The sequence below is a fragment of the Triticum aestivum genome, chromosome 2A (genome assembly GCF_018294505.1).
Source record: "Triticum aestivum cultivar Chinese Spring chromosome 2A, IWGSC CS RefSeq v2.1, whole genome shotgun sequence".
Lineage (NCBI taxonomy): Eukaryota > Viridiplantae > Streptophyta > Magnoliopsida > Poales > Poaceae > Triticum > Triticum aestivum.
The window spans coordinates 404,851,959-404,871,887 of record NC_057797.1 but is presented as its reverse complement, the minus strand read 5'-3'; the positions used below and the strand labels follow the sequence as shown (position 1 = coordinate 404,871,887).

General features: G+C 42.7%; 1 protein-coding gene across 3 annotated transcripts; it reads left to right on the top strand.

Annotated features, from left to right (window-relative positions):
* The first annotated feature begins 3,052 nt into the window (after positions 1 to 3,052).
* Positions 3,053 to 19,576, top strand: LOC123188814 (uncharacterized). Of its 3 annotated transcripts, none has more exons than XM_044601098.1 (7): positions 3,053 to 3,367; positions 17,536 to 18,059; positions 18,173 to 18,574; positions 18,670 to 18,702; positions 18,889 to 18,957; positions 19,052 to 19,145; positions 19,222 to 19,576. In XM_044601098.1, the coding sequence occupies exons 2-6, from the start codon at positions 17,538 to 17,540 to the stop codon at positions 19,142 to 19,144; spliced, it is 1,119 nt and encodes a 372-aa protein (XP_044457033.1). In that variant the 5' UTR covers positions 3,053 to 3,367; positions 17,536 to 17,537; the 3' UTR covers position 19,145; positions 19,222 to 19,576. The 3 variants fall into 3 exon arrangements, with proteins under 3 accessions (XP_044457033.1, XP_044457031.1, XP_044457032.1); XM_044601096.1 differs by having other exon boundaries at positions 3,054 to 3,367; positions 19,052 to 19,132; XM_044601097.1 differs by lacking the exon at positions 3,053 to 3,367 and adding an exon at positions 13,414 to 13,478 and having other exon boundaries at positions 19,052 to 19,132.
* The last annotated feature ends 353 nt before the right edge of the window (positions 19,577 to 19,929 follow it).

Below are 19,929 nucleotides of genomic sequence, written 5' to 3'. Positions count from 1 at the left end.
GGCCCGCTTGTAGCATATTTATTGACCACTGTTGTTGTAAAGTCGGATGCCACTATTGCAACAAACTTCTTCGGACTCGATTTCAACTTACGCCTACCGACAACCGTGTCGGAGGCACAATTGCATATAATTTAGTTGCAACGTCACTAATTTAATTTATTGGGTAAGGCATTTGGTATTTATTTTTCTCCCGTTGCAATGCACGGGCTCTTTTGCTAGTTAAAAAATAATACTACTATAGGAAACATGCCCGTGTGTTGCAACGGGAGAGAAAAATATATCATGCCAACTGCTTATCCTCCTTCCCACCCGCACGGTGACCATGATGTCGATCCATCTGCTTACAACATGTCCAAATGTTGTCAATATCGAGGCGATGAGCTCGCCTCACACCTGTCATTGTGTCCACGCAAGCAAATGTTCAAATTTTTAACAGCTAATCTTGGCAAGCTATACATGTGGGCCGCCCTTCGCGAGCTACCCCTTGCACCGAATCCATACACCTCCCCTCATACTTCTACTCATTTTACACAACGCCATGAATCAGAGTTGGTCAGGTAAGGAGCCTGGTCGCGGTTGATCACTGGAGATGGAAGGGTCGTCGTGTACGAAGTGAATGGAAAGGTTGTAGAGGCAGGACAAGACACGGCAAGATGTGATCCAGTGTTCTTCCTTCCCTTTGTAGGAGAGGATGTGCGGTGCCACAATGGCGGTGACATAGTGAGCAGCAATGGAACAACATCGCTAAGAATGCACACGCGGCGAGATGGAGTGTGGTGAGAAGCCAATATTTTGTGATGTATTGTTGTCTAGTGAGGAAATAGCATGAGTTTCACATCATGGAAACGGAGTTCCTTATGCATTTTTACTTGACAACGAAAAAGTTATAAATCGTAACACCAAATTATTGATTATAAAAACCAAGGATGATCATCCATGGTGATGAGTCAACACCTGCATATTCGGCTCTAAGTTGACGTCCTTTCAGACCATCCCTATGAAGAGGCCACTAATTTTTTTGTAACATTTTTCTTTATTGGCAGAGCATCTACCTATGAAAAGACCCTCCTCTCTGCCGGTATCCACCCTACACTCTTGCGTGGTCATTGGAATAGCAAAAAAAATATATGGAATAGTAAAAATCTATAGGGTACTCGGATGCTACCTTAATGTGGCCTGATGGAACACAACAAAATGCGTACTCTTGTGTGGTCATTGGAATAGCAAAAAAAAATGGAATAGTAAAAATCTATAGGGCACCCAGATGCTACCTTAATGGTTGCCTGATGGAACACAATAAAATACATATGTGAGTTCTGATTATGTCTCTTCGATAGCCATGCTATTTTTTTTGAACGGGGAAAGGCGCCCTCAGCGCCAATTTCATTCAACTCAAAAGCAGTGTACAACATGGAGTACAAAACCCTGTAAATTTAAGGTAGAAAGACTAGAAATGACAAGGCATATTCTGTTGTTGTGAGCTGACCCGAAACAACTATAGACAGGTTCCAAAGAGCGATTAAGAACCTGATGAGCTACATTGTGCGCAATCTCATTTATTTCTCTAGATATATGGAACACCTGGGACTGTAGATGTTGGGTAATCCTGTAGAAATCAGCAAGAAATTCTCTAATCATCCAAGGAGTGGAATCTGCTATTACTTTCCTGTTTGCCGCTGCCTTGGCAAGAGAAAGATTGTCGGTAACGTCGGTTGCTTGACTTGTAAGATCTACGCTGCTTTGGCGGCAAGAAGAGCTTGTGCTTCTGCTTGTAGAGGTGACGAAGTTAGTGGTGAGGATGCTTGAATTTGAACTTGGATACTTCTATTGTCCTGCAAAAAATTGAGAAAAACTCCAATTCCCGTAGCTACATCTTCATTTGATAAACCTGGAATTTTTGAACATTTGAAAGAAGGGCCAGAAAATATTTTGGCTTCTGAGATTAGAAGATCAGACCTAATGGTGCAGCCTTGTTGTAGCATCAAACTATCATCCCTGTTAATATGAGCATGGAGAGCAGAATTAGGATTGTCAGGAAGAGCCTCTTGGACAGTGTTGCATTCAGCCATGCTAGTTAGTCAGCCGGAAACAACATTACACGGGTTACCATGTATGTACTTAGTTGATCGACCTTTCCTCACAAAGCTAGCAATCTGCTTGTGAATTAGTTGGCTGATGCAATAAATCATACAAGATTTACCATGGCTCATGGGAAAGCCCACAAATAAATCATTCTTATGGAGAAGCTGATAGTTGTATTTTTTGTATGGGGAAATATAGAGAAAAGGCCGGCCAACTCTCTTCTCTCTCTCTCTTGCCCATAGCGCGACCCGGCCCAACCTCGTAGCCCATCTGATCCCTAGCGCAGCCAGCATGTGCTCGATCCTCATCTCCCACTTGATCCCCTTTGCCTAAAAAAAAACTCAATCGTTCCCGTCATCTCTCCCCCTGGCTCTCCTCTGTGCGCCCCCACACACAGGTCAGAGGCGCATCCTCGCGCGCCCGCCCGATCCAGTGCCTTGATGCCCCGCTCCGGCCACCTTCCCCGCCGCCTGAACCTCCTCCGGCCGTCGCGCCTTCATACTCCTCCGCATTGACTCCTTCCTTGCGCGCGAGCTCACTGTCCCCGCCGCCTCAAGCCTCCGCCTCTACCTCGCTGCGTCTCTCCTCTGCCCGCGTCCAGCCGCTTCGCCCCACCTCTTGCAACTTCCGCGCCGACGAGCTCTCCGATGAGAGCCCAGCCGAAGTTGGCCCCCTTTCCAACTTCTCTCCCAGCGGATAAGATGAACAGAGGAGCGCAGGCGGAATTATTACAAAATACATGGGTTAGTTTGCAAAATCAAAACATTTTTCCAGATTCACTAAAATAAGGATGGCGGGTTCAATTCATAAAAACCACAGGGGCTTTTCCGCAAAAAGGGCGTGACGGTGAATCTGACAGACTCAATCCGCGCTTTATTATTAGGGAGAGATTAGGAAAAGTTTGGCAAAAGTTAGAGTGACAAAAACAAAGTTTTCCCATTAAATAAAATAGGGGCGCCCACCCTCACATGGGTTCGACGTACGCGGCTCGCGGCACGCAGCCAGACGCGAGACAAATCGAGCCGCGATCCACTATCCTGTCCGTCCCCGTCTCCCCGACCTCTCGATTCGCCGCTCGCCTGCTCGTCGGAGCCCGGAGGCCGTCCCAGCCTGGCGCCTGCCTCCCCTTCGCGCCCGTCCGGAGCACGGCGTCAACCGCGCCCTCCGCGCCCAGCGCCCACTGCACCTGGCGCCCGCCGCGCCACCTAATCCGCAATCCGTCACTCGGCTGGCAGGCGGCACCGCGGCAGCAACCTTGCTCCTGTGGCATTTAGTCTGATTTGAGGTACTGCTCAAGTGCCCATTCCCAACTTTTTGATTTAGGGTTTGCTGATGCTCTTTGCTGTGCTATCCACTATCTAGTACATAATTTGTGTTCAATTGTGTCATTATGATTGATAGAGAATAGATAACTATTGCATATAATTATTGAAGAATGAAGAGAACCAGAGACATGCTATGAAGATAGGGACTTAATGTTGTTTACTTGCTTCTAAAATTGGTATTGGTTCTAGAGTTATGTACTCAGTACTATGTAACTGAGACTTAATTGAGAATTTTAATATGATTGCAAGACCATATTGATTTATTTCTATGTGGTATTGGTAAAACTAGCAAAAATGCCCGTGCGTTGCAACGGGAGAGAAAAATTCTTCCATCTTCTCGTGGGTCCGTGCCTCGTTGTCATGGGAGAACACTCACATATGTGATGCTAGCAACATTCTTCTTAACCAAAAACTTAATTATTCATTTGTTAAAGTATCAACATGCACAATTTACATGCATTTGTCTACATAAAGGGACAGTAGTTGAATGCCCATACATTGCTACGGAGAAAAAAAAATCAACTGTTTGCAACTTTCTCATTTCCAAATTAAACCTAGGCATCTTGACCACCCTGAACTCTCTTGTCACCCAAGCAACATAAATCTACTTTATTCACGACCAACGCTGGACAAAAGTCTCTGACGGAAAAATACTATGGATCAAAGGTACTTTGGGACGCTAGTTTGGCAAAGATTGTATGTATCCCCGTCCTTGACAATCTACATTTTTCCATATCCTCTTAGTAACTAATATTGCAGCTCAAAAGCTTTTTTTTAGGCATAAAAGCTTATATTCCTCTTATAAGATGTGGCCGGTTTTACCCTCTTTCTTTTCCTTTTTTCCGTGAACCTTTCCACCTCCTTCCTATCAGGCCAAAGGCCCGTTTGGCCGACACAGAAGCCCACCCGGCTACTATAGGCTGCTAGTCCACATCGTTTACGTAGGATGATTTGCTCAAAAAAAAGGTTTACGTAGGATGAGGCAACGGACGTAGTGGATCGATCGCTGCTACCTCTCTCTCTTCCCTTCTTCCTGCATGTGATCGAACAGGTAGAGCCGTCCACTACCGCTTATATTCCTTCGAAGCCCTTCCAGCTCGACCGAGCCGCAGCCATGGCGACCTCTCCTGCTGCTGCATCGACGGGCCACAGCTGCCTCCCCGTTTTCTGCCCTCCCTTCGGCTTCCTGTAGTGAAAACCGAGACCATGGCCACCTCCTGCACGCACATGCAGGGGCTCCCCCAGCTAGCGGTATCCGGCCGCCTCTGCAGCCCCGGCGGTCTGCAGCATGCTCTGTTGGCCTTAACTTCTCGCTGCTCCTTCCCATGGAGGCGGCCAGTCCCTTCTTCTCCGATTCCTTCCTCCCATGACGCTCTCTCAAGCTATCTCTCTCCAGTTAATTCCATACTTTTCTCCCCATGGAGAAGCAGACACACTCCTTATAGATTCTCTGGACGACTTATTGGTATCAACTAATAGATGTATTTAAATTGGTGATATTTTGCTTAAGAAAGCGAGGTGGGACTATCTAATACTGACCAACCTTTCTTTACTCCATGAAAATAACCTTGGTCAGTTGGACACCTCCTTATACATTTAATAGGAGGTCCAGAATTCGACTCCCAATAGGGCACTTATTTTTGCCACCTCCGCCGGACTGCATTGTTTTGCCTGGGCTGCGTTTGATGGGCTGAGGCCCAAACAGCCGACGGGTCTCACAAAGATCTGGTAAAACTCGGGATAGATCAGGGAGAAGTCCAACTCATGTAAAACTACAGCAACCTACGAAAATTTTGACGGACGAACGAAGCTACGGACGAAAATTCCTTTTATTAGTAAGGTATAGATATAGATTAGTATGCTGTCAACAATTTTTTTTTGAGGTGGACCACCCTCTCTTCAAATCCTAGATCCGCCACTGGTTCTATGATGTTTTATTTTTCTTATCCTCTATAACACTAAGCTCCCTAGTTTTGAAGAGCCACATTTAATTGAGGTCTCCAATTAAAATTGGGTCACCCGATTTTGACCGGGTCAACAATTTTTCAAAGCTCTCGCATTCAATTCTTTTATACTATACATCATGCTTCCTAATTTTTAAGACCTCCCAGTTAATTGAGGTATTCAGTTTAGAATTGGGTCAACCAATTTTGACCGGGTCAACACATTCTCAAGCTGTTCCATTTAAATCTTTTAATTCACTATGTTCCCTAATTTTTAAGCTCTTTCATTCAATTGAGGTATTCAATTTCGGATTTGGTTTACGATTTTGACCGGACCAATGATTTTTGAAATTAATCAGCAGCAACCGGCCTATAAAAACATATCAATCTCGTGCACCCTCCCACCACCTGAAAAAAAGAAGCGCCACCGTGTGATATTGTAGCACCAATATGGTAGTACATGCGACCACTCACACAGAAATTTCCCCACATAAATATAGGTTGGTTGGCGGATAACACATAATCACACCACGAAATGCCCACCAAATAACCGCATTATAAATAAAAATAAAACACACTCTATCATCTCCCCCACTAGCCAAACTAAATATTCCATCAGTCAAAATATAAGGGGTATCCCAACAATTTCTTTAACTTTGACCAAGTTTAGAGCAAAAATATCGACATCCACAATATTAAACAAAAAAAGTATGAAAAATCATTTCATGATGAATTTTAAAATACCGATTTGATATTATGGATTTTGATATATTTCTCTACAAATTTGATCGAACTTAAAAGGTTTGAATTTTCAGAAAAGTAATACATCTTATATTTTGAATTAGAGCGATTATTTTTTGAAAACTCAACAACACCAATGAGGCAGCAAAGCGCGTCCAACCCTTCTAGTTAGTACTAAGCCTGCACGTGCAATGCACGTGAAATGACACGACACTTCTTAAATCACCGATTTGTTCTTCTTAATCATGACTTGGTATGTCAAGCTTTCTGGATATACTGCAGGCTGCAACTAAGTGGTAATGTCCGAGCTTGATTATTTGCACGAATAGAAAAACACCAATTTAAGTAGGCGTCCACTGAAAAAGATAGAAACATATGCACGACAAACATTATTCAATTAAATATTTCCATGTACATACTTTAAGCAAAATATTGACATCCTTAACTTCTAAATATCAACATCTTGCAATCTAATGGTATCTTGATGTTCCCTACAATAAAATGTTGCTACTTCAGAGAAAGATAATAGGATAGAGCAACTGAGGCTTATGTTATGGAACTCTTATTAAGATGATCTAATCAAGCAGCTTAAGTCAAAACCTCAAAAAAGTATTGCACAACCAATTTTGGGAATGATTTGGTAAAAGTGTGATTACTCATGAGAACATACACAAAAATTCACCATTACTAATGTTCACAAAAGTATATGGAGCTCAATTAATATAGTAGAGTGTGGAAACACTCCATGCCTATCTTGGACATCTGACATAAATTAATAAAAAATACAACTCATCTAATCTAACACAAATTAATAAAAACACAAACATACAGTGGGTTGTCTCAATGGTAAGGTCAATGAAGATTTAGAAAATAAGTACCAAACATTAAAACTATCTTTGGAAATGCTTGCATAGGATAAAAAAAAATTATAGTCAAATGGAAAACAGAACGCATACAATAGTTTAAATGGCCAAAAAGGAAGTAAACACAAGTGGATATAGAAGGACTACATTAGCCTGTGTGCTATTAATACAACACCCTAGATGTGGGGACCCCGACTCATAAGTCGAGATCACCGAATGCACGTGTACAGTGATCCCAGAGATCAATGTTCACTGAATACACAGAAGCTGAATAACAAGAGTCTTACATCCATACATACCGTCTTACACAAATTATGACCATTATGGTCAAGTCTTACATAGATAAAGCCACAAGGACTGAACACCAAATAAACTTAAGCAGCGGAAATTCTTCGTCGATAAGTAGAACCCATGCCATCTGCCTTAACCCTACAGGCATTCTGACTGGGAAGCGTCCTAGCTCGCATGTTCGTCACCAAGGTACTCTTCATTTATATCCTGTTCTTTCATGCCTGGCCAATAAAATAACCAGTGGCAAGCCAATGAGTACTTTGAATGTACTCGCAAGCAACCCATGATTGGAACAAGGCACAATAATGCAATGATATAGCACTAAGTAGGTAGCTTGCAGAAAGCTAGTTTTGAGTGCAATGACATGATCTATCAACCTGTAAAGTATGCATCATGAGAGTACAGATGTCCGTATGAACAAGTTACAGATATCAACATAAGCGAAGTTGGACACCAATCCAACTCGATCATCGTGTCAAGCCATCTGACTTAACCCAAATAGTTTTATTAACACACACACAGGCGGTTTGTAAAACTCTGGACGTAGTTTAAGCAGCACCGCCCAACTGTCCTTGACCGTGGACACGGCTATTCGAATAGTTTTACACTCTGTAGAGGTTGCACACTTTACCCACAAGATCCGGGGAACTTCCGTGACATCCACGACCCGCGATACCTCAAGTACCTGGGGTAAGCACCCGATCACTATCTTTCCCTAGACGACACTAACAAGGAGTCCACTCGTTGTTCCATATCCTCACAATGTACATCATACGAGACTCACTCGAGATCGTAACATCCGAGAGGGGACACAACGGTGTATCCGGTGCCCTGTGAAAACAGTCATGGCCGCCCTACCTGGCACGACCCCGTCCCGAGAGAGAGCACCAACTCTCCCCCGTCACTAGTAATGCGGGCTCCAAGCTAGTATCGGCCTAGGTAATCAATAATGCCCTTTCCCATACAAGGGTAGAGTGGTTGCACATGTAAGGTTGGGACAGTCGACAAATCTTAAATCTAATCCGTTTTCGAAAACAACTCACACACTTGCCTCGGTACACCACTTCGTCATCAAGTGGTTACCCATCTCATTATCTCCCTCGGGCATAAGTGGCACCCGACGGGTTTTTCGAAAAGTCTTTTGAAAATACCTTGTCTCCATCACCATGCATATACCCGTCCCTTTTTGCGTAGCATCTACTTTAGCATCCTATCTACTTCCACCGGCATAACCCTCATAAGGAGGTAGGGTCATGCACCATGCAAGTATCAACGAGGAAGTAACGGTGGCAAACCACCTCAAGTGGTCACCATTTTATCATGACTTCGATGCAAGCAATAAAAGTGCCATATGGCATGCGTAAAAAGGGTTTCTTAGACATGGTCAAAGGGCTGCTTGCCTGGTTCATCAGAGTCTTCAAGTCTTCTGGTCCTTCTCCAAATACTCCGTCTACTTCGTCAACTAACGTCGGAAACAATCACAATAAGCAACACAACAAGGCAGAAAATAAAAGTGCTCTAAAAAATGTGAGTTGGACTTTTCTAGGATACCTATGGTCATATGAGGAATGACCAAGGTGATTTCATTGAAAGTGGATCAATGGATATTTCTAAACATTTCGATATGATGGAATCAAGGGATTTGTGGATTTGCAAGAAGTGTACAGAAATATTATTTTGAAAAATGAGCAAAGACACCCATTTAACAAGTAATAATTTTAGAAGAACCTAGGAGTTGGTTTCACTGGATTTGGAGTTCAAATGATTTTTCTATGAATTTGTAAACTTGGCTATACATGGAGAAATGGACCAATATTTAATATGACACAGAAGATATTGGGAAAAATGTTCCAAACCTAATTTATGAGCTTAGAAGTATCTAGGAATTTGAATAATTTCATTTGGATCAAAAATGGGCTCTCTGTGATTTTCTAAAGTTTATCACAGAAATGAAAAGGTGGGATTTCATAAACATTTGTGTAGCAAATGTTTTTGGAAAATGTGCAAACAGCACCATGTGATAGATCGAGAATTTAGGAATTACTAGAATTTTGAATAATCTAGTTTGGAGTCAATTTGATTAGTCTATGGATTTTACAAGTCTACAGCTAAAGAAAAAGAAAAAGAATTTACCAAAATGGGCCGGATCTGGGCGGCGGTTGGGCGCACCGGCGAGATTTAGTGGCAGGGCCCCATTGGGCCGGCCCGGCGGCTCGGCCGCACGCGCGCAGGGGGCCGCGTCGAAGGCGGGTTCACCATTATACGCCTTCGCACGAGGGAGACGGTAACGACGGAAGCCGTCTCCACTTAAACAGGCGGGGCCCGCTGCCGACGTCGCTGACCTGCGGGTCCCGCACCAACTCTCTCTCTCTCCTCCCGCCTCCTCCTTCCTCCCGACGGGCAGAGGCAGGGGATAGACGGCGAGCGCGCCGGCGACGATTCCGGCCGCTCCGCTGCGCCCGGGGCCAGGCCGGTGGTCTGGGCGGATGCCCCGTTCCATGCCGCGCCCAAAGGTGGTTGCGCTGGACGCGGGGAGCGCCAGACTTGGGCGGAGCGTCGGCCATGGCGGAGACCGGCGACGGCGAGGATGGGCACGGCGAGGCAGGCATGGGGAGGAGGTCCTAGTGTGCGGGAGAGGCTTCTTGGGGTCGTAGGAGTCCTCGGGATGGGTCGGTGGGAGCGGGAAAGCAACGATGGCTCGGCTACGCCCGAGGGCACGACGGTAGCACTCCGGTCATGGAGGTGGGAAGAGGGCACAAGGGGGAGATTGGGCATGTCCGAGAGGTTCACGGGAGTGATGGGGGTCCAGCAGAGCAGAGGAAGAGCTCGGGGGAAGGCTCTATATAGGGGGGGCACCGGTGCACCATGGCCAGCGTCCATGGACGTGCTCGGGTGAGCTCGTGGAGGGATAAGGAGGGCGAGGGAGGAAGGGGCTGACAGTGTTGCGTGTCGTGGACGCCGAGGCGGCCTCGGGGGACACGATTCCGGCGCCCAAGGTCGACGGGAGGCCTTGGAATGGGCGTGCTACAGTGCCGGAGAGCACTGTAGCATGCTCCAGAGCGCGAGCTCTGCACGCCATGTCATTGTTTATGTGCCAGGGGCGTGTCCACTATTGTCTGGGGCTTTGTGGGGTGAGTAAACAAAGGGGAGGTGGCCTTGGATGCCTTGGTGAACCACTAGGACAGACGAGAGGTTGAGGGAGAGAAAGAGAAGGGCTGTCCAGAGGGGTAAATGGGGGTTTTTACCCCTCAATCATTGAGCTTTGGAAGAGGGGGAGCTACTGGAGGTTGCTGGTGATCAGGTTCAGCTGTGGTAAAAATGTGGAGTCAAGGAGATTAGTGTAGGGGGGTGAAACCAGTGACTTTTTGCAATGACCAGAAGGTGTTTGATGCAAATTTGGGTAAGGAAATGAACTCCATTTGGCATGAGACTCCACAGGGTGAAATGGCACATATAATTAGGGCCTCACACCAATTTGGAGCTTATTTGGGCAAAGTTGCCAATGCAACTTTTGTAAACCCTAGAAATTAGCAAAAATGAACTTGTGTAGATCTTGTTGAGCAAATCACTTCCCCTTGATGAACCACTTGGTGTAGTGGCCTCATTTGGTCATGTGAACATGCTCACAGAAGTTGGGGTCAAGGAGAGAAAGTTGGTAGTACAAAGTTGTTCAAATTTGATTCTGGTCAGAGAGGGTTTTGGGGCATTTTGGTGAACCAAAATGACCTTGATTGACATGAGGCTTTGCAAGGTGATCACAATATGCATTTGTGACTTGCTGGATTTTCCTTGGATTTTTATGAAAATATTTCCTGTAGAAATATTTCAAATCCTTGAAATGGGCAGAAATGGTTTTGGGAGGTTTTGTCCAATATTTTGAACATGACCATGTGTTGAAACTCTTATATATGGGAAATATATGCCCACTGAGTTTCCCTGATTTTTGTCAAATATTTTTAAAACAATAAAATAATTTTTCCCTATTAAAGACCATTTCTGGCCTTAAGAAAAAGCTTTTAAATAAAATAGGAAAATAACTTTTAAAATTATATTTTTGTGGTTTACGGGAATCCTATATCTAATAGGTTTCAAATATACTCTTTGAAATATTTTTCATACCCCAAATCAAGTTCTTGAAGTGCAAACCTCAATTCAGGGGTTTTTGGAAAAACTATTTTTTGAAAATACTTTTTGGCCAAATTATTTTTGTAAGAAAATACTATATTTCTCTATACACATGGCATGATCATTGAAGTTTGGGGCAAGGAGATGAAGTATAGAAGGTGGAGTTGTGTTGACTTTAAAGAGCACTAGAAAAACACAAAGAGAAGACCAACTCCAAATAAAAGCCAAATAATGCAAGAGTTTTTGTGAAACCACACTTTATCATGATATATTAGCTTAAGTGTTGTGGCATGAAAATCAGGGTGTGACATTAGACCTGTCTGGACTTCTTTCTCTAAGATATGTTAAATGAAAAGGTCATTCCACTTAGGCCATAATGATTCCATTTAGCCTGCATGCAAGTGATATATTTTGGCGTAAGCGCCTCTAATTTGAAAGACAAAACTCCATCATAGTTACACACTAAACAAGGCATACTGTAATATGCACCATTTCCGAAAGATATGATGATTCCTAGGCTAAAGAAGCTTACAGCCTGATACACCTTCAGCTTCACTCCCTACTCCTTGATAGACTCCAGTTGATACAATTGCATCATTAGATTCCTTCTGTTTATCAGTTTCTGAAGGGTAAAACCAAGAGCCAAATTAAATCATTTTTCCCACCAAATAGGAACACAACACTATTTGTTCAAACTGAAATGCAGTTCAGACAAGAGTAAAGTAGTTCAGTTCTGGTTTGTTTGGTTCAGTCTAATACTGCACATGCTTACATAAATTGGATGAGCCAAAAACATTGGAGAGCAACGTTATTAAACAATATGCAGCTAATTCTGAGATAACATATTTTCCACTTTAGGATTGCTGATAGCAAATGGTTACTGCTTACCACTTCAGAAGGAAGCTCGAGTCTATCAATAACCTTGAAACTACCGGTCAACGCACAGCAATGAAGGAGCTACAGAAGGAAGCTCGAGTTTAAATGAAAAATTACTTGGGAGTGGGAAATGGGTTAATAAAGTAGCACCTGGCTTCTGATTGCACCAATCAATGTATCTTGGCATCTAAATGCATGTACATTCTTCAAATTTGGGAACTGAAGTAGCATGCCGCTCTGGAAAATATTTAATTCTTACAATCATAAAAGAAGTTACTAACTTGACAACCTGATGAGAAAGTTAAGGACATAATACCTGAGTGTACGTTTGTACAATAGTTGAGGTTCAGATCATTCAACTATGGGCATTTCAATACAAAGTCTGCCATGTGTGAAATTAGTAGTGCATACAAGACTACTGAAATTGAAATGCATTATTTTTTCTTATTCTTCGATACCAACAAAAGATACTCTTTTGTTACAGTGATCTAACATTAAATAGTTTTGGAATCATCATAGTTATTACGATGATATGTCCCTGTTTTCCTAAGAACTTTAACAACATAATAAGCAAATTATAAAATATCCAATTGTGTCATAACCAAGTCGCAATCCTGTATGTGAATTATAAAATATCCAAATGAAGAAGCATTGATCAGAATTCGAAATATAATTACAGAATTTATATTCAAAATAAGAAGCATCGATCAGATGAAGGAGCGTCAACATTGATAGATAAAATATAATTTCCATGTATCTGGCTGACAGCATGCAATTTATATTCCCTGAGTCATGGATACAATATTGATAATCAAACAAAGATGTTAGATAGATCAGAAATGAAGAATGAGGTGATACATGGAAATCTCTATATGTATTAGTGTCACCATGGATATACTCTAGACACTGAACTTTGTATAACCAAAACAAAGTTGTACCCTTTCTGTCCATGATAAAGTTTTTTTTTTTGCTTCCGTTCTTAATAGAAAGTGAGCACTCTCCTGGTCACCGCCTAGCCTCCCCGGATCTGTCTTCCTCCGTACCCAGGCGCTACTCGCCCCACCTCAGTGTGACACTGACCGACGGGTCCCTTATCGGCCTCCGATTATAATTGTTGGTCTGTTGAGTATGTGCAGTTCTGTTTCCCTAAACCCATGCAGTGTGTGCTCCCAGTTCATCACTCGCCTCAAGAAAGATGTGGCGCTCTTGGGTCTGAAGTTGCCCTCCTACAGGTTAGTCTGCATTGATGTGTAGTATTCTCGAGTACCCTGCCGTAGTTTGGCCAGCGATCTGAAGCTAGCATGCTGCATTTTTGCAAGTGATTGCTTTAATCGGATTTTACAAGCGGTGTAAAGCCAGCATGCCTTGTTTCTTGCCATATTGGTGGCAGTTGGAGGCATCAACTTGTGATGTACAGTTATAAATGATTTAAGGGAGACTTGATTTGATGCCTCTGACTGACTATATCAGGCAATGGATACTGAATAGTCGCATCATATTTTGAGATAGCAGTAAGGTAGCATATCGTAATACTTTAGCTTACCAGATTACATTACTTGCAAAATATTTACCTATGTACAACAGGAAATCCTATCTGTATCAGTATTGATGGAGCTAACATTAAACAGTACTCCCTCCGTTCCTTTATATAAGGTGTATTTGTTTTTTGAAAAGTCAAACAAGTGCAAGTTTGACCTAGTTTTTAGAAAAATATATCAACATTCACAATACGAAATTTATATCATTTGATCCATCATGAAATTAGTTTCATATTTTATCTGCTAGGTATTGCAGATGTTGTTATTTTATTCTGTATTGGTCAAACATTTGAATGGTTGACTTGCACGGAAACCTATACACCTTATATTCTGGAATGGAGGGAGTATAATCAACATGTCTAGCACGGAGCCCTTTTCCTCTCACTGCATGTTATACATGCTTTTATCCTGAAGTTTGCATCTACTTCACTATGTTTATTCAGATCAAGTTAAGGTTGTAATCGACAGTAAAGTTGGTGGTGTAGAAAAAGCAGGAGCATATGTATACGTCCAATTTCTGACCACAACAGAACAAGCCTGAAAGGTAATCTTGATTAATTCTTAAAAATGGCAGAACGTGATGGATCATGGATGCGGGCGAGCTCCCTGAATGAACCTGAACATTGTTCATCGCCAAAGATTGGAAATTTGTCATTCAGTAATGTATAGAGCACACACATGCCAGCGATCCAGGCACAGAACACGCACAAGCAGAACACCCATGCACACAGCGGAAGACACGCGGAGAGGGGAAGGGATCCATACCAGAAAAAAACCAACGCGAGGCTCGTTCAGCTGGTTGGGGAGGCAGAGGTCGAGGCGGAGGTCTGCTGACGCGTCGAGCCAGAGGTCCGTCAGTCTGCCGTCGCGTCGGGAAACAGGTGGGGGCGGCATAGGTCGAGGCGGAGGTCCGCTGGTGCGTCGAGAAGGTGGTCCGCCAATCAGCTGGCGCGTCGGAAAAGAGGTGGTCGGGCGGAGGTCGTCCGGCGCGTGGAGGCGGTGGTCCGCCGGTCCTTCGGCGCATCAAGTCGTCGAGGCGGCGTGCGAGGTGTGGGGCGGTGGCGGGAGGCAAACTGCCGAGGCATCGTGCGAGGCGAGTGGGGAGAGGATAGCGGAGGCAGGTTTTTTTTCCTGTGGAAGAGAGAGGTTAGAGGCTAATGGCATAGTGGGTAATTAAAGCATAAAACACGTTTAGTATGTTGGAGCGATGGAGATCATCAGATCGCAGGATTTGATGGATTAGATGAATTGGTTCTCTGCCCTTTATTGCTTTTATAGGGGTAGTAGATAGATACATTTCAATTCTAAGTATACTAGCTAAATGCCCATGAATAATACATGTTCACAAACTTGATAAAAATGTCAAATTGGTTTGGCATATCACTAAAAAATGCAAGTCCCAAAATTTATTCCCTTACAAACCTGAAAAAAGAAAATCACATTGGTTTTGGCTGATCTGTTCTACTACACAACAATCTTCAAGAAAGAGAGACTCACCACTTACTTTTCAATCTTGTTTCTTTGCCTCGCCGATATTCTAAAATATGAATCTGAGTGTATGACAAAATCACTTGACGTTAAGATTTTGAAAATTGCATTTGAATCACTAAATGGAATAAATCTTATGAAATCACCAAAATAAATAGATGCTTCTCTACCTTTTCTTTTTCATATTTGAATTTTCACTTTATGGAGGGCATTCATCCAGTCTGGGAAGAGAAACCCACATTTAAGTGAGGTTATTGCAGTTCTGAATGTCATAACAAATACTGTTTGCCCTATATTAGTATAATTGAACATGGCCTATACAGTCAGCAGGTTACTGCTGAACATCATAACTGTGTCGTGCCTTCTCCCGTACACATGCATGATCCATTTAGAGGACATAAGGACTCCAGAGTTTCTTTTTGACAAAACTTACGAGTAATAAGCAAGGAGCATTAGACATGGCATACATGTTCATGCCTTCTCAACGGTAAAATGGTGATGTTCTGAAATCATTCGTGCTCTGTAGTTCATATATTTCTCCTGTAATGGGTTTCAGACTGCCACACCTCACACCGCAGTCACCATCAGACAACGATGGATCTCCCTCTATCTTTTCCTGTAGTTCATATATTTGTCCCGTAATGCTTGATCCGGCATGGCTAGACACTCAATAAGTACACATAATTTAATGGATATTACTTGATGTTGTTGCTTCGTTCTAAGAGTCTGATTGTTCTGCTATTAAAGATGATGTTAAAGGGGGAAGAATCCCACCCTTAACTGTCCGTTGTTAGGTAAAAGTGAGACCTCTGCGCGAATAAACACGGGTAGCACCCCAGCGTTGTCCGTTCCTAGCAAGCTGAATCTTCATTATGCATAATTTGCTAATAATGTGTTGAACTGGAATAACCAGGCAACTTGTAAGTAATGACATGTCATAATAATTTTCTACCTGCCCCTGGGAGCACAACCCTAAAGATCATATACAATATAATTAAGGAATAACATGTGGAAGTTGAACAATTGATGCACCTAACTAAACAAAATACTCGTTCTATTATATACCTAACTCGACAGTGGCAATACAGATTGAAATGGCACTACAGTTGTTGATGCTAAGCAAGTCGTTCAATCTTTCATGATATCAACGCTGACGTTCCAATGCATAATTGGATTACCTTCATTGGATAAACCTCACATGTCTGGAACCTGTCCTGTACATAACGCGAGAGGCAGTTACCAAGCCCAAGGACAATTGAGATCACACACGATGTGAACTCCTGCACCGTTCCCCCCTTCCCAGAACCCAGAACCTCCCAGCCCTAGACTCCAATGTCATATGCGGACAAGAGCGCCGGTAACACCAGGTGTGACATGTCCAGGAGCAGCACAGCCTCCCTCCCCCCTCCTTGCCAACTGAAACCCTTGGCACCGAACTGCTCCACTGTGCTCAACCGCATGTACCAGTACATGCAGCACTGTGATCTCCTCCAGCGCGAGCTTCCCCACGACTTCCGGCCGACCTACCCACTGCCGTCATGCACCGTGGGAGAAGAAGAGGGAGGGGATGGTGGGAAGATCGCATGGAGGATCGGGAGGGTTAGGAATTTCTGCTCCCTCACCTCGTGCGTCTCGGAGGAAGATCCCGCCATGATAGATCGAGAGAGATAGAGGTAGGGATAGGAGGTGAAGAGAACGATGGCTTTTCGGGATGGAGCAATCTGTTATGTGAAAAAGTCGGTAATAGAGAGATTTTGGGGAAACAAAGGAGAAGACACCTAAAAAACCGGGAGGTGGGATCTCGGTTTGGCAGAAAAAAATCGGTGGGAAGGGGGCAATCGTACAATGAGGTGAGGAGCGAAGTGAAAGAAACCCCCTTCAATAGTAGACATTAGTACAGATGCAACTTTTTTTATGAGTTGAGTGGAGATGCAACTTGATGTTGTCCTTACCACTTCATAGTATTGCTTATTAGAACGTACCGTAATCTAATGTACTCTGCACTTTTAAGACTCTAGAAATTTGTTCACACACATATTAATGTGTGATCAGCAGCTGTGCTTTTTCCCCAAGAACACACGTAAGTTATGCCGTTCTTTTGTATCAAGCCGTGATATCTAGCACTATGATGTCTAAATCAAGTACTCGTGTTGTTCCAATAGCTATTTCTGTACTTATTCTAAGTACGATATTTGGAGTCAAGTATTGACACTTTGTGTTGCTTTGTTTTGATACTTGGTATTGCTTTCTATCTGTTGATCAGAGATGGAGAAGGAATCTTTGGTGGCTGACGCAGGTCCTAGTAGGTACCTTGTGACCTCAATGCTGGACAGTCTTGCTGAATTCCGTAACATACCCTTCTATACGAATAATTTAAAGTATCCCTGGGAGGAAGATGAGGAGGAGATTAAGGCGAATGAATACGATGGAATTGATTATAATAAAGTATCGAGCAAACCATGGCCATCCATGCCATATAGATCTAGTAAGAGAAGAGGGGGAAGAGGAAGCAATTCTGTTGATCCCCAACATGGGAAATGGCCTCACCGCAAGAAAGTGGATTCGCCGCAACCGCTCTTAACTAGTGAAGAAGTTCTTCGTGTTCGTTTGGACATGTACAATTTGAAAGAATCTCAGAATTCAGAAGAGTCCCTCTTCAATTGCCTCACATCTAAGGAGGAGCTGAAGGTCAACTTCCCTCACACCATGACATACTATTATCATTCCATTCGTGACGGCCTGAAAGCAAAGTCTTACCCGCACTTCTTTCACCAATTTGTTGGGAAGGTACATATCTAGATCTCTCCTCCAACTAGTTGTACTTAATTTCATATCTGCATTGATTGAATATTATGTACCACATTTTGAGTCTTAGCTCTGCATATTTTTGTGTTGTCCAGTTTTCATCTCCATGCTGTAACTATATTGAACCTACGACTCTGGAAGGTGATTTGCAATACATCGATTTCTTTGACAAACTAATGGAGTCAGCGAGGTACAGAGAGACCAAAGACGGGGTGCTAGCCAAGGCTATTGTCATTGCAAACAAGTTTTTCCAAAAAATGCTGTTTTTTCAAATTAGGATTGCTGTTGATGAGTACTTACAGCTCATGCATCATCTCGAGAAGATGGCGCAGAGGCATAAGCTGTACTATTACATTGTGCATGAAGAGCTAATTGAGAAAAAGGAGCGTAAAGCTATTTTCAAGCACATCCAAGAAGGAAGAGTTCGTTTATTCTATGATCTTACCGAGTTTGCTGCTCTAGAGTTGGAGGATTGTGAATATACTGTACAAGACACGGTACTTGTTTCTCGTGTATTATTAACCTCTGTTAAAATATGTTTCGACATAATAATACATATTATGGAGTTAATTATTTTGCATTCATTTTTCAGGTCGAACGTCTTAAAGAACTTACTGGTGGTAAGGTAATATCCAAAGCTTATAGTTCATTTATTTTGGAAATGAGTAAAGAGCAAATGGTCCTTCTAGTTAATGGAGTTTTTGCAATGTTACAACCTATACAATTCATCAAATTCTCCATATCTGCATTTTTTGTTTATGATTTCGAAATACTCTAATTTCAAATATTTTGCTGCATGATAACAATACAGTCTCCTCCAAAGAAAAGCATCAAAGATGGCACTTACAAAAGGCGTATCTGTAATGAGATCGATAAGCTGGTAACCAAGTTCTGCTTTGTAAAATCTCTAGTGATTTTTCAGTGTTGGTTTGTACGCAATGTTGTTAATCCTCTTTCCACTTTTCTCCTCACAGTTCCCAAGAGAAATCGAGCTTTATACGTCTTTTCTCAAACAGAAAATGAAGACAGCTGAAGAACACAATGTTATACCCAAGGCAAACTTCTAAAGTAGATATGAGAGTCATTTCCTGTTCTTGCTCCATATCTTTATACTAACAGGAATTTATGTTTGTGCAATTTGCAGGGAACTTGTGAACGTTTCCGTAGTTTATCTAACTTTGAGTCAAGAGAGAAAGAACTAGAGCTATCTATGTGTGTCACCTGCTATTTCTCAGTGAAAGGATTTGTTTATGATACTGCAGAAGGGACCTGAAGAAAAATATAGAGGTGATTAGCCAAGCGCGTGAACTTTGCCATTTCATCAAGTTGACGATTGCTTGAGGCTAGAGCATTCAATATGTTAAGATTTGGTTGAAGCTGGTGGCATAGAACATTTCTATTTATGTAGTTTTCTAGTATTATTAACAGGTTGTATGAAACACTGATTGACTATAATAAACGTACTAGTACAAAATTGGGCATGATAGAGCTTTCGGACAGGTCCATCGTGTGGGAAACATATATTCCTCCGCATCATTAAGGCTACGTTTGCTAGCTCAGCGGTTTTAGAGTTTTGGCGGAATACCATGGTTTAAAAAGTAATGAAGGTTTTAAATATTATAATGTGTTCGGAATTGATAAATAATGTAGTTTAACAAAACGTTGTATCTCTAAAACTGTACGCTACATTTGGCAGCAAAGTTTTGGAAGTTTTCGAAGAATACTGTAGTTTTTCTAGAGACTCACAGTTTTAAATACTTTGACGTGTTTGGTGTCAAAAAGACTGAAGTTCTATAAAACCGTAGTATTCCTAAACCTGTGGTATTTTTGTTATCTACTAGCAAAAGTGCCC